General features: G+C 42.2%; 1 protein-coding gene and 1 long non-coding RNA gene across 2 annotated transcripts in view; one reads left to right on the top strand and one right to left on the bottom strand.

The window, feature by feature from the left end:
- PLEK (pleckstrin) overlaps nt 1-4917 on the bottom strand; it is a 48162-nt gene extending 43245 nt beyond the window's left edge. The window contains exon 1 of the mRNA XM_073553794.1: nt 4776-4917. Within this exon, the coding sequence (XP_073409895.1) occupies nt 4776-4892 (117 nt within the window). The 5' untranslated portion in view covers nt 4893-4917. The remainder of the gene's footprint in view (nt 1-4775) is intronic.
- Nucleotides 1-13417, top strand: part of LOC141057265 (uncharacterized) — a 74041-nt gene that overhangs the window by 37588 nt on the left and 23036 nt on the right. The window lies entirely within an intron of this gene.

The raw sequence follows: 13417 nt of genomic DNA, 5'->3' as shown, positions 1-13417 counted from the left end.
ATCAGGAAACAGGGGGGAGGCAGCTCCTAAGACAAGAAGGAAGCAGCATTCTCTGATAAGATATATTACACAGTGTCATATATCTGCATTTATTATGTTGAAAGTATACTTCCCTGACATTAATTTTGGCCAAGAGATGAGGATTCAGACCACCTCCTGTATTAACTCAGAATTTCATGGTGTATGAAAATTGGACATCTGGAAAACCCCTTATATTGCTTGTAACATGGTTTTGAGCGCAGTTTGGGGAATATGACAAAATATTACTCACGTGCCCCTCAAAGTGCATATTTGTATCTCAAATGTTCCTCACCATTTTCCCTGCTCTAATGCATCTCGTCGGAATAGATGTTAAAATAATTTCTTGTTTTTAAACCCCCCAATAACATGTATTATACTGTACTTTGTTACCATAGATTTACTAGGGTGCGCTAGATCTGGAGAACGGTTCTTATTTGGATTCCAAATTCATTATACAATCTTACATAACCTTATGACCTGAAAAAAATAAGTTTTCTACTTTCCCTGAACTTTCATCTCTAAAGCAACCCTAATTGCCTCATCAACACTTTCACTCCCATCTTGATTGCAGACACGTGCTTCTGATGTCAGGGGCCATTACTGTATTAGGGCTGTCTGCATATTTAAGAAATTAAACTAACTGCACAAAACGGAATGGAGCATAGATAACAACGGTCTTCATTGACTTTCATGGTAGAGGTTTTTTAGGCATCATTTTTGATCTGTGCAGAGATCATTGTGCTGAGAGGAGTTGAGCTGTAATTTTATTGCTATCTGTATGTAGCGCTATCCATATAGAGGTGCTTACTGTCAGTCTATTCCTGTCTGTGACGATAATGAGTTGACGGCTGAAAATTGATCTGTATAGAATAGGTTCAGTTCAATAGCTGACGTAAGAGGCATAATAAACCCCAAAGAAACAATTTTTGAATGGCTGTTTTTTGTTCATTCTGCCTCCCAAAAATCAGAATAGAACGCGACCAAAAAATGTCGTGCAACCGAAAATGGTACCAATAAAAACATAATTTCATCCAGCAAAAATTCAAGCCTGCACATGACTCTGTCGGCAGAAATATAGAAAAATTATATCTCTCAAAATAAGGCGATGCACAGATTTGTGCACCTTTGAAAAGAACGCCACCACAGAAGAGAGGCCAGGTGACTCCAGAGTAACTCTACTGCCTCATTATATTGAATGGATCCATCAAGGCTTTCATCTGAATCATGTCATTTGAATATTTAGATGGAAACCCCGATGTAAGTGCTCAGCGAAGAGCACAGGATAAATGTGATCCCAATTGTTATGTAAAATGTTCCTAACAAATGTTTCAACTTAATCCACAAAAAAGCAAGTGCCCACTCAGGTCCCTTATCTGTCAATGGAAATATAGGGGGCTTCCATGTTACTGTTACAGTATAAAGGCTCTGGAAAAGTGCTTTAGCTCCTCAGCCCCCAATAGAAATTCTGCAAATTCTGCACTCCCAAATCCAAAAGCTCCTCTCTCTTCTGAGTCTCACAGTGTGCTTAAACCGCAGTAAGCATCCACGTTTGGCATTTCTGTAGTGATGAGAGTCCACCTAACTTACACGTGCACGTCTCCAGAAGCACCAGCTGGGCATAATGTACGAGCACTACAATGTAAGGGCACTACAATGGCAGATTTACAGTTTTCACTCAGCAACATTCACTGCTGCTTGTTTCTGGCAAATACCCATGGAGTCAAAATCATCATTACACCTGTAGATAAATTCCCAGAGGGGTGTAATTTCCACAATGGGGTCACTTGAGAGGGATTCTGCTCTTTCAGCACTTAAGGGCTCTGTATACGGAGCCTGCAAACTATTCTACTGTAATTTGGTCTCCAAGAGTCAAATGTCGCTCCTTCCCTCCCGAGTCTCACAGTATGGCTAAGCAGTACAGTACAGTCTCATATGGGATACTGCTACGTTCCGTAGAAATTGTTTGACAAAGTTGTATGCCAACTTTACCAATTTCTCAGTGTCACAATGTGAAATCTGGAGCTTAAAGCAAAATTTTTGTGGTAAAAATATGATTATTTTTTGTCACAACCCAATGATTTAAGGTTCTGTGACACACCCCTAGTGTCAATATGATCACTGCACCCTTAGATGAATTCATTCACCTCTAGATAAGTTCCCTGTGGGGTGCAGTTTCCAAAATGATGTCACTTGTGGGGAGTTTCCACTGTTTAAGCACATCAGAAGCTCTGCAAACATGACATAGCGTCCGCTAACGATTCCACCAAATTTTGCGTTCAAACAGTCAAACAGCTCTCCTTTCCTTCCAAGTCCTGTCATGCCACCAAACAAAACCTACAAAAGACAAAATGAAATTAATAATTAAAAACCTTATCCAGTGGTGTCCAGTGGTTGGGACCCAGTCCTTGTCTGCCCTTATTCACACAGACGTCAACTTGACACATGATAAGGTTTTTAATATTATACAATGTAGGACCGCCCCGACCACAGAGTCACCATGTCGATGGTGGGACGGCTTTTATGCTATGTTTGATCAAATACAGTATTACTAAGAACTCTGTATGATTTAAATGCACTTTTGCGTTTTACTTATTTAATTACAGCAGGGTTTTTTTCATTTTGTCTTTTGTAGGTTTTGTATGCTTTTTGGCCATGTGAACATGCATTTATATGCTGCATGTGTACCAACTTAAACCAAGCTCAATTTTTGTGTTTTTTCTTTGCATTTTTGCATTCTGTGCAAGCTGGGGTGTGGCCTCCCTCTCCTGAGCTGGAAATTGTATTTAAAGGCTTCCCCTGACTGGTGTCCAGTGGTTGGGACCCGGTCCTTGTCTGCCCTTACTCACACAGACATCAACTTTGACACATGATAAGGTTTTTAATATTAGACAGTGTAGGACCGCCCCGACCACAGAGTCACCTTGTCGATGGTGGGACGGCTTTTATGCTATGTTTGATCAAATACAGTATTACTAAGAACTCTGTATGATTTAAATGCACTTTTGTTTTTTACTTATTTAATTACTGCAGGGTTTTTTCATTTTGTCTTTTGTAGGTTTTGTATGCTTTTTGTCCATGTGAACATGCAATCATATGCTGCATGTGTACCAACTTAAACTAAGCTCAACTTTTGTGTTTTTCCATGCCACCAAACAGTAGTTTTCCAACACGTATGCAGCATTAGCGTACTCAGGAAAAACTACACCACAAACTGGTCCATTTTCTCCCCAAAAAAAATTTGGGTTAAAAGAACATTTTTGTGGGAAAAATTTGATTTTTTTATTTTCACAGCTCTACGTTATAAACTTCTGTGAAGCACCTGAGGGTTCAAGGTGCTCACCACACATCTAGATACTTTCTTTGAGGGGTCTAGTTTCTAAAATGGGGTCACTTGTGGGAGTTTCCACTGTTTAGGCACATCAGGGGTGCCCCAAATGCAACATGTCATCCGCTTTCGATTCCAGCCAGTTTTGCATTCAAAACTTCAAATGGTGCTCCTTCTTTTTAATCCCTCTAAATTCCTAACAAAAAAAAATTGTGTTTCAAAAATTGTACTGATGTAAAGTAGACACGTGGGAAATGTTATTTATTAACCATTTTGGGTGACATAACTCTCTGGTTTTAGGGTATAAATATGAAAAGTTTGAAAATTACAAAATGTTCTAAATTTTCTCAAATTTCAGTAGGCCAACATTTCGGATTTTAAAATAATTTTTTCAAGCTCGTGTTATAAAGTATTCTAATTTACTGAGATAATGACTTTTGGGTTTTCATTAGCTGTAAGCCATAATCATCAACATTAACACAAATAAACACTTGAAATAGATCACTGTGTCTGTAATGACTATATAATCTATGAGTTTCACTTTTTGTACTGAAGAGCTGAAATAAATTAACTTTTTGATGATATTCTAATTTTGTGACATGCACCTGTATGTCACGACAAAACAGTCTCAGAGTTAAAATAAAAAGTGACACTGGTCAGAACTGATAAAATTGGCCTGGTCAGGAAAGTGAAAACAGGCTTTGGGGTGAAGGGGTTTAAAGCCACCAGGAGTCAAGCTGCATGGGAGACTAGTTGGACAGACGCTGTTCCAGCAGTGTCTCCCTGTCGCTCCACTTGAGTGATGAGTCTCTCCTTGTGTGCATCTATAGAGACCTGTGAATCATTGTCAGCGGAGGGGAGAAGCCACCAGGTACCAGCTTCTCTGACTAATCTCCAGTGAGGCTTGGTCCCGTTTTTAAAGTATGTTTTTCTCTGAAAGTTTCTGAGTCAAACATACCTGGCTGAAATCATACAGACGATGCCTGATACATGCTGTCTGTGGATCGGGCAGCATGTTATCATCTGTCAGGTTCCCTTTAACCCATGCTGCTATTATCACTAATTTTTCTTTTGAAATCCTCTCGAAAGTCAGGTGAGGTCTCATCACCTATCTCTCCTCAACCTCTAATGATCTAATTTTATAAAGATATGATTCTATCTTTTCTATGTCATCCCTTCTTGAAAATCAAATATCAAATGACAACAGTAATGAAACTGGGCAATTGTTGGCTATCACTATGTTAAAAAATGTCTCTAAAAGACAATAGTCCTCTTGTGGCCACTTTACCTAGTATCGTATGAAACTGTGCCGTTAAAAGACTCTGGCCCCCTTTTAGGAAATTTTATGTTAAAAAGCCTAAAACATACGCCACTGTAATTAACTTTCTAGTCATTAAGACTCTTTAACATTATGTGCAAATTTACTTACTTTCTTCACAAGATAGCCATCTCGAATTTTCTGTGGCTCCCTCTCCATCTTCTCCTTCTCGTCAGAAAATGTGAAATGGCAATTTCCGAGGTTGTGACAGAAATAAATGTTGGTCATTGACTATCTGTTTCCGTGCAGGTTTAGTAACACTTCAGTGAGTAATCACACCCTATGCTAGCAGTTTCCTCATTTAACAGTTACATAGGGGAAGCAATGCCAGAGCAGTGGGTTTTTCTTAACGAAAATGTAATTTTAACAATGAAGGATAAACTGTGGCGCAGTCATATGTGTGAGCAAGTGGTGAAAATGGGAAAAGGAAGAAGGTGTCTTGGTTCAGTACCCTGTATGACTAAAGTTTACAGATAGGTCTATAAATATATGATGTAAACTGCTCACTACAAAGTGAGAATTTATAAAATATAATTACTACGAGTCTAGGGCAAGTCTTCTTCAACCAGTAATTCAGGAGCCACACGTAGCTCTCCGGCTATAACACTGCGACCCGGCAGTCACTACAACTGGGCACTAAGTTCAAAACCACATCTCTGGCTGCAATCTCTAGAATAAAAGCCTATGTCACTGGGTAATATATTATTATTATTATTATTGGCCTTTTCCCTTATAACGTTCAATGTTTGATAGAGGGGTTGTGTCAACTTTGAAAATTATCCTCTATCCATAAGAGAGGACTTCACTATCGCTGGGGGTCAGACTACTGTGACACCAACTGATCCTGAAAAAAATACTCTGAAGAACCCTGCAAGAGTGGAGCGCAGGTCAAGGATGCGTACTTATACTCCATTTATGCTTAATGGGACTGTTGGAGATAGACAAGCGCAACGATGGTCTGGTCTTCTGCACTCTCATTAAGAATTAATGCATGCTGGACCGCCACTCCATTCAAACTAGGCTCAGCAGTTGGGCCACAGCGATCAGGAGTTATTCCTTATCCTATATAGACAGTCATGGCCGAAAGTGTGACACCCTTGAAATTGTTTCAGAAAATGAAGTATTTCTCCCAGAAAGTTATTCCAATTACACATGTTTTGGTATACACATATTTATTTCCTTGTGTGTATTGGAACAATTTAAGAAGAAGGACTGGACCACGGGTACCTGTTCTGTGCTGGGTCTGGAACTGTCGGGGCTGCCTCCTCTGTTGTCTGGGGGGAAAGCTAATGAGACCGGACAAACTGACACATCCAGGAGTAGGGGGTGTGGCTAAGCGGCTGCAGCCACAGCATGCGCGGAAGTACTTAGTTTCGGCGGGAACAGACAGTGTGCAGCAGGAAGAAGTGAGTGCTCTGGTCCACGAGCCCAGTCACAAAGCAGACCCGCACCCCCAGATCCCCATGGCGACTAGCAGCATCCGCCAGGAGAGACGTGCAGGATGTCTGTTGGTCACCCTGAAGCGAGGTGCCAAACACTCCGGGCTCGTGAGTACCATGCATGCATCACCTCAGAGAGACTCAGTGTGGGACCATAAGCTGTGCCCTAATTCCCCCGTATACATCCGCCGGTCTACGCTTAACCCGGAGACTGTCGAGACCTATATCCTCTTGGCTGCATCGGTAGTTGGACTAAAGGCTCAGCGGAAGGTACCGTAAGCCAACTGCTGCCACCAGAAGACAGATCGTCGTTATCTATAGGACTTCATCGGATCAGCATTGCATACGCCATTGTGGGCGCCATCTTCAGTTCAGCAACATCCACGACTCAAGAACTGACCTACACGATAAGTCGACCAAAAGAACTTCTGTTGTTATAGTTACTGCTATTTTCCCTCCATCATATATCCTGTGTCTAATTACCTGTTCACTCATTTAAATTGCTTTATCTCCCTGCGTGGAGTGTTCCCTTTCAATTAAATCCTTTAACCCTTGCTCTGCCTCTGCTGCCTCACTGGATCCCACAACTTGCTCACAATACAAAAAAAACAGAGGAAAAAGGGTAAATTGGACATCATTTCACATAAAACCCCCAAAAATGGTCCGAATAAAATTGTTGGCACCTTTCCAAAATTGTGGGTAAACAACTTTGTTTCAAGCTTATGATGCTCATTCAAACTCAACTGTGGTAAGTATCAGGTGTGGGCTATATGAAAATCACAAATGAAACCAGATAAAAAAGGGAGAAGTTGACTCAGTCTTTGGATTGTGTGTCTGTGTGCCACACTAATCATGAAGTAAATTAAATTCACCGCACACTCAAACAGACTTTATGCAAATAGGTGTTCATTTTATTACATGTGGGAGCCAAACAGGAATATAGCACACAGTGGAAGCGATATAAATAAAAGACGTTTCGGCTCAGCCCGAGCCTTTATCATATTATCTCTGAAATATAAAGAGAGATAAATCAGAAATTGACCAAAACAGATAAACAAATCACAAAAATCAATAAAATATAAAGGTTATCCCAGTGGAACACAAGGTAAGAACATATACATATATACAGTATATACAGTATGATAATCCATAGTTAAGGATACATCAATCAAATGCCTAGTAAACTAGCAACAACTAGAACTAAGATATCAAGGAGGGTATTACCTTATTCCAATATTGGAGGTTGGTAAAGGGTGCTGAAGGAGAGTTGAATCTCTCAAGAAGAAATACCAAGATAAATGGCTGAAAGGAATGATCAGATATCTGATCATTCCTTTCAGCCATTTATCTTGGTATTTCTTCTTGAGAGATTCTCCTCTCCTTCTGCACCCTTTACCAACCTCCAATATTGGAATAAGGTAATACCCTCCTTGATATCTTAGTTCTAGTTGTTGCTAGTTTACTAGGCATTTGATTGATGTATCCTTAACTATGGATTATCATACTGTATATACTGTATATATGTATATGTTCTTACCTTGTGTTCCACTGGGATAACCTTTATATTTTATTGATTTTTGTGATTTGTTTATCTGTTTTGGTCAATTTCTGATTTATCTCTCTTTATATTTCAGCGATAATATGATAAAGGCTCGGGCTGAGCCGAAACATCTTTTATTTATATCACTTCCACTGTGTGCTATATTCCTGTTTGGCTCCCACATGTAATAAAATGAACACCTATTTGCATAAAGTCTGTTTGAGTGTGCGGTGAATTTAATTTACTTGTAATTAGGACCTACTGGTCCGTTGCACCTCGTCTATATTTGACTAGAGTGCACGCTAACTACCCTGTTATGAACGAGTCACCGTAGGAGGCAGACACAAAAATAGAAGCTAAGACCAGAAAACCAGAGAAGTTGGCAACTATCAGATTGCAGACCCCTGAACCTATCAACACAACTAGCAGTAGCCGTGGGGGGTTCCTACGGTGCCCTAGACCCCTCGATCACAGCCGGAGAGCTAAATAGCCTAAAGACAGAAAAGGAAATCTAAACTGCCCCAGAGCAGACCCTAAAGTAAAAGGCAGCCCCCAACATATAATGACGGTGAAGCAAGATGAAAAAACACTCACACAGACAGAAAGATAGGCTGAGCAAACGGTGGGGCCCAAACTAACTAAACAGGACAGGAAAGGAAGGTTGCTGTCTGCAATCTGCCAAAACCCTATCAAAGACATAAGCCAACAGGCTGATATGGAAAAAGACCCTGAAGCAGCTAGGCTTCAAAAGCTATATCAGCACTCAGGTACTTTCTGAAGACAGAGCTAAAGGAATTCAGCTCACCCCAGCAGGGAATGGCAGAAATCCAGAAAAACAAAGCAAAACAAAGTCAAAGCACAAATGCAAAAGGCAGAGCAGAAAACTTAGCTTTAGAAGAGCTGGAGTTCAGACTGGTCTCCAAGGATCCCACAGAGAAATCACCCGCAGGGCAGAAGGGTGTCGGCGGCCTTATATCCAGTCAGTCACTCCACTCAGCCAGTCATCATCATTAGGCTCAGATGCTTGATAATCAGGCTCACTACCTTTCTTTACCAGAAGAGGGAGTTCATCGGGCCTCAGTAGTGAAGGGGAAAATGAACTCACAACAGTACCTCCCCCTTGAGGAGGGGTCACCGAACCCTCAACCACGCCACCAGGGCGATCAGGGTGAGCCCGATGAAAGGCACGCACCAATCTTTTGGCATGAATATCACAGGCAGAGACACAGGAATTATCCTCCTGACCATAACCCTTCCACTTAACCAAATACTGGAGTCTCCGTCTAGCCAGACGGGAATCCAGTATTTTCTCTACCTCATATTCCATGTTACCTTCGACCAATACAGGGTCTGGAGGTGCCACCCCCGGAACAACAGGTTCAACAAACCTCTTCAACAAAGACTTATGGAACACACTATGGATTTTAAAAGTGACAGGAAGAGCCAAACGAAAAGAGACCGGATTAATAATCTCCAAAATCTTGTAAGGTCCAATAAATCTAGGCTTAAACTTAGGAGAAGCCACCTTCATAGCAATATTTTTTGATGATAACCACACCATATCACCAACCTTAAACTGGGGACCGATGGTCCTATGTCGGTTGGAAAACCGCTGGGCCTTTTCCTGGGAGAGATATAACTTATCCACCACTTGGTCCCAGATCTGGTGCATTCTCTCCACCACAGTGTCAACACCTGGGCAGGCAGAGGGCTCCATCTGCCCTGAAGAAAATCGAGGATGAAACCCAAAGTTACAAAAAAAAGGTGACATCAAAGTGGCAGAACTAGCTCTATTATTTAAAGCAAATTCGGCCAAGGGCAAAAATGAAACCCAATCATCCTGATCAGCGGAAATAAAACATCTCAAATATGACTCCAAGGTCTGGTTTGTTCTCTCTGTCTGCCCATTGGTCTGAGGGTGAAAAGCAGAGGAGAAGGACAACTGAATTCCCAGCTTGGAACAGAAGGTTCTCCAAAATCTAGACACAAACTGAACTCCTCTGTCAGATACAACGTTCTCAGGAATCCCGTGCAAGCGAACCACCTGTTGCAAAAACAGGGGCACCAACTCAGAGGAAGATGGCAACTTAGGGAGTGGTACAAGATGAACCATTTTAGAGAACCTATCACAAATCACCCAAATAACAGTCATCCCTTGAGAGACAGGCATATCAGAGATGAAATCCATTGAAATATGGGTCCATGGCCTCTTGGGGACAGGCAAAGGCATCAACAACCCACTAGAGCGAGAACACGATTTAGACCGGGAGCAAGTCCCACAGGACTGCACAAAATTCCTGACATCACGAAACAAGGAGGGCCACCAAAAAGACCGACTCACCAGATCTCTAGTACCAAAAATACCTGGATGACCAGCCAAAGCAGAGCAATGAACTTCAGACATCACTCTCTTCTTCCACTGGTCAGGAACATACAACTTTCCACTGGGACAACGCTCAGGTTTATCCTCCTGGAACTCCTCCAGAGCACGTCTCAAATCGGGCGAGATGGCAGAAAGAACTACCCCTTCGCCTAAGATGGTAGCAGGCTTGGTCAACACAGGAGAATCAGCAAAGAAGCTCCTAGAGAGGGCATCTGCCTTGACATTCTTAGTTCCAGGAAGAAAAGAAACCACAAAATCAAAACGTGTAAAAAACAAGGCCCACCTAGCCTGTCTAGGGTTCAAGCGCTTAGCCGACTCTAGGTAAATCAAATTCTTGTGGTCAGTGAGGACCATGACTTGATGTTTAGCTCCCTCCAACCAATGTCTCCACTCCTCAAATGCCCATTTCATGGCCAACAGTTCCCGATTCCCCACATCATAGTTACGTTCAGATGGAGAGAACTTTCGGGAAAAGAAGGCACAGGGATTCATTTTAGATGTTACAGGATCCTTTTGGGACAAAACAGCTCCTGCACCAATCTCAGAAGCATCCACCTCTACCTGGAACGGAAGTGAGACATCAGGTTGCCGCAAAACCGGGGCGGAGGTGAATCTTCGCTTCAGCTCCTGAAAGGAAGAAACAGCCTCCGGAGACCAATTTAACACATCAGCACCCTTCTTAGTCAAATCAGTCAATGGCTTGGCAATACTAGAAAATTTTGCTATAAATTTCCGATAAAAATTAGCAAAACCCAAAAACTTCTGGAGGGCCTTCAAAGAAGTGGGCTGAACCCAATCTTAAATGGCCTGTACCTTGGCCGGGTCCATTTCAATAGTTGACGGAGACAAAATAAATCCCAAAAAAGAAATCCTCTGTACTCCAAAAAGGCATTTAGATCCTTTGACATACAGGGAATTCTCCCTCAAGATCCGGAACACAGTCCGAATATGTTCCACATGAGAATCCCAATCCTTGGAGAAGATCAAAATATCATCCAGATAGATAATCAAAAATTTATTGACAAAATCTCGGAAAATATCGTTCATGAAGCACTGGAAGACAGAAGGGGCATTAGTGAGCCCAAAAGGCATCACCAGGTACTCAAAATGTCCCTCTGGAGTATTAAACGCCGTCTCCATTCATCCCCATGCTTAATGCGAATAAGATTATACGCCCCCCTGAGGTCAAGCTTGGTAAACCAGCAAGCACCTTTAACTCTAGAAAATAGATCCGAAATCAGGGGTAACGGATACTGATATTTAACAGTAATTTTGTTGAGGGCACGATAATCAATACAAGGTCTTAATGATCCATCCTTTTTGGCTACAAAAAAAAAAACGGCAACTAAGGGTGACGAGGATGGTCTAATGTGACCCTTCTCCAACGCCTCCTTAATATAGGATCGCATAGCCTCGTGCTCGGGTACAGATAAATTGAAGAGCCGACCCTTGGGAAATTTACACCCCGGGCTCAGTTCAATTGCACAGTCATAACTCCTATGAGGAGGCAGAGACACAGACTCATTCTCACTAAATACATCATAAAAGTCTGCCAAATAATCAGGAACATCATGCGACTGAGGAGAGGTGGAAAACACCGGAGCCTCACTAAAGGCACACCGACAACCCCAACTACCCACAGACACAGATTTCAAATCCAAAACTGGATTATGAATTTGTAACCAGGGAAACCCCAGAACAATGGTATCATGCAGATTATGCAACACCAAAAATATGCAATTTTCTTGATGGTCTGGGGCGACCCGCATTACCACCTGGGTCCAAAACTGAGGTTTATTTTTCGCCAAAGGTGTAGCGTCAATCCCCCTCAAAGGGATAGGCGTCTGCAGAGGTGTCATCGGAAATCCACAACGTTTAGCAAAATCCAAGTCCATTAGGTTTAGGGCTGCTCCCGAATCCACAAAAGCCTTGGCGGAAAATGTGGACAGGGAGCAGATCAGACTAATAGCCAGAAGAAACTTAGGTTGAACACCACCAACAGAAAACGTGTGTGCAAAGTGTTTCTCTCGTTTAAGACAGACAGAAATAATATGCGAGGCATCTCCACAGAAAAAACACAACTTATTACGCCTTCTGAACTCCTGACGCTGCTCTCTGGACAAAACTCTATCACATTGCATAGGTTCAGACATTTGTTCAACAGGTAGCAACACCTCTCGTGCAGTTTTGCGTTCGCGCAAACGCCGATCAACCTGAATGGCTAATGACATAGAATCGTCAAGACCAGAGGGAACAGGAAATCCCACCATAGTATCTTTTACGGCTTCTGACAAACCCTTCCGAAAGAGAGCAGCCAAGGCATTATCATTCCAGGTAGTAAGTACCGCCCACTTTCGGAATTTTTGACAGTACAATTCTGCCGAATCTCGACCCTGGTTCAATGCCAGCAGGGTCTTTTCAGCCTGATCAATGGCATTAGGTTCGTCATACAACAACCCTAAGGCTTGAAAAAATGCATTCACATTAGTCAGAATAGGATCACGCAGCAAAGAGATGACAATTTTAACCTGCTGCGCGGAGCTCCCTGATGAGTTAGGCTTCAAGGCAAAAAATAATTTACAATTATTTTTGAAATTCAAAAATTTAGACCGATCCCAAAAAATACATCAGGTGTAGGAATCTTTGGTTCAGCAGCATGTGAATGAGCAAGGTAGGCGGAAATTCCCCGCACTTCCACAGCGAGCTGCTCCACACGATCAGACAATTGCTTTATCTCCATTGAGAGAAAAAAAAATTCCCCCTACGGCCTCAGAGATATAGAGGAAAGAATATACACACTTTTTTTTTTTTTTTTTACAATTCTTTCCTGCTACTGAGTACCCTAGGATCTGCGGTATGGCAGGTGATTCTGTTATGAACGAGTCACCGTAGGAGGCAGACACAAAAATAGAAGCTAAGTCCAGAAAACCAGAGAAGTTGGCAACTATCAGATTGCAGACCCCTGAACCTATCAACACAACTAGCAGTAGCCGTGGGGGGTTCCTACGGTGCCCTAGACCCCTCGATCACAGCCGGAGAGCTAAATAGCCTAAAGACAGAAAAGGAAATCTAAACTGCCCCAGAGCAGACCCCAAAGTAAAAGGCAGCCCCCAACATATAATGACGGTGAAGCAAGATGAAAAAACACTCACACAGACAGAAAGATAGGCTGAGCAAACGGTGGGGCCCAAACTAACTAAACAGGACAGGAAAGGAAGGTTGCTGTCTGCAATCTGCCAAAACCCTATCAAAGACATAAGCCAACAGGCTGATATGGAAAAAGACCCTGAAGCAGCTAGGCTTCAAAAGCTATATCAGCACTCAGGTACTTTCTGAAGACAGAGCTAAAGGAATTCAGCTCACCCCAGCAGGGAATGGCAGAAATCCAGAA

The sequence above is a fragment of the Dendrobates tinctorius genome, unplaced genomic scaffold (assembly GCF_039654945.1).
Source record: "Dendrobates tinctorius isolate UK_male_01 unplaced genomic scaffold, ASM3965494v1 ptg000203l, whole genome shotgun sequence".
Lineage (NCBI taxonomy): Eukaryota > Metazoa > Chordata > Amphibia > Anura > Dendrobatidae > Dendrobates > Dendrobates tinctorius.
Note: the sequence above shows the minus strand (reverse complement) of the source record. Positions and strands in the feature narration are given on the sequence as shown.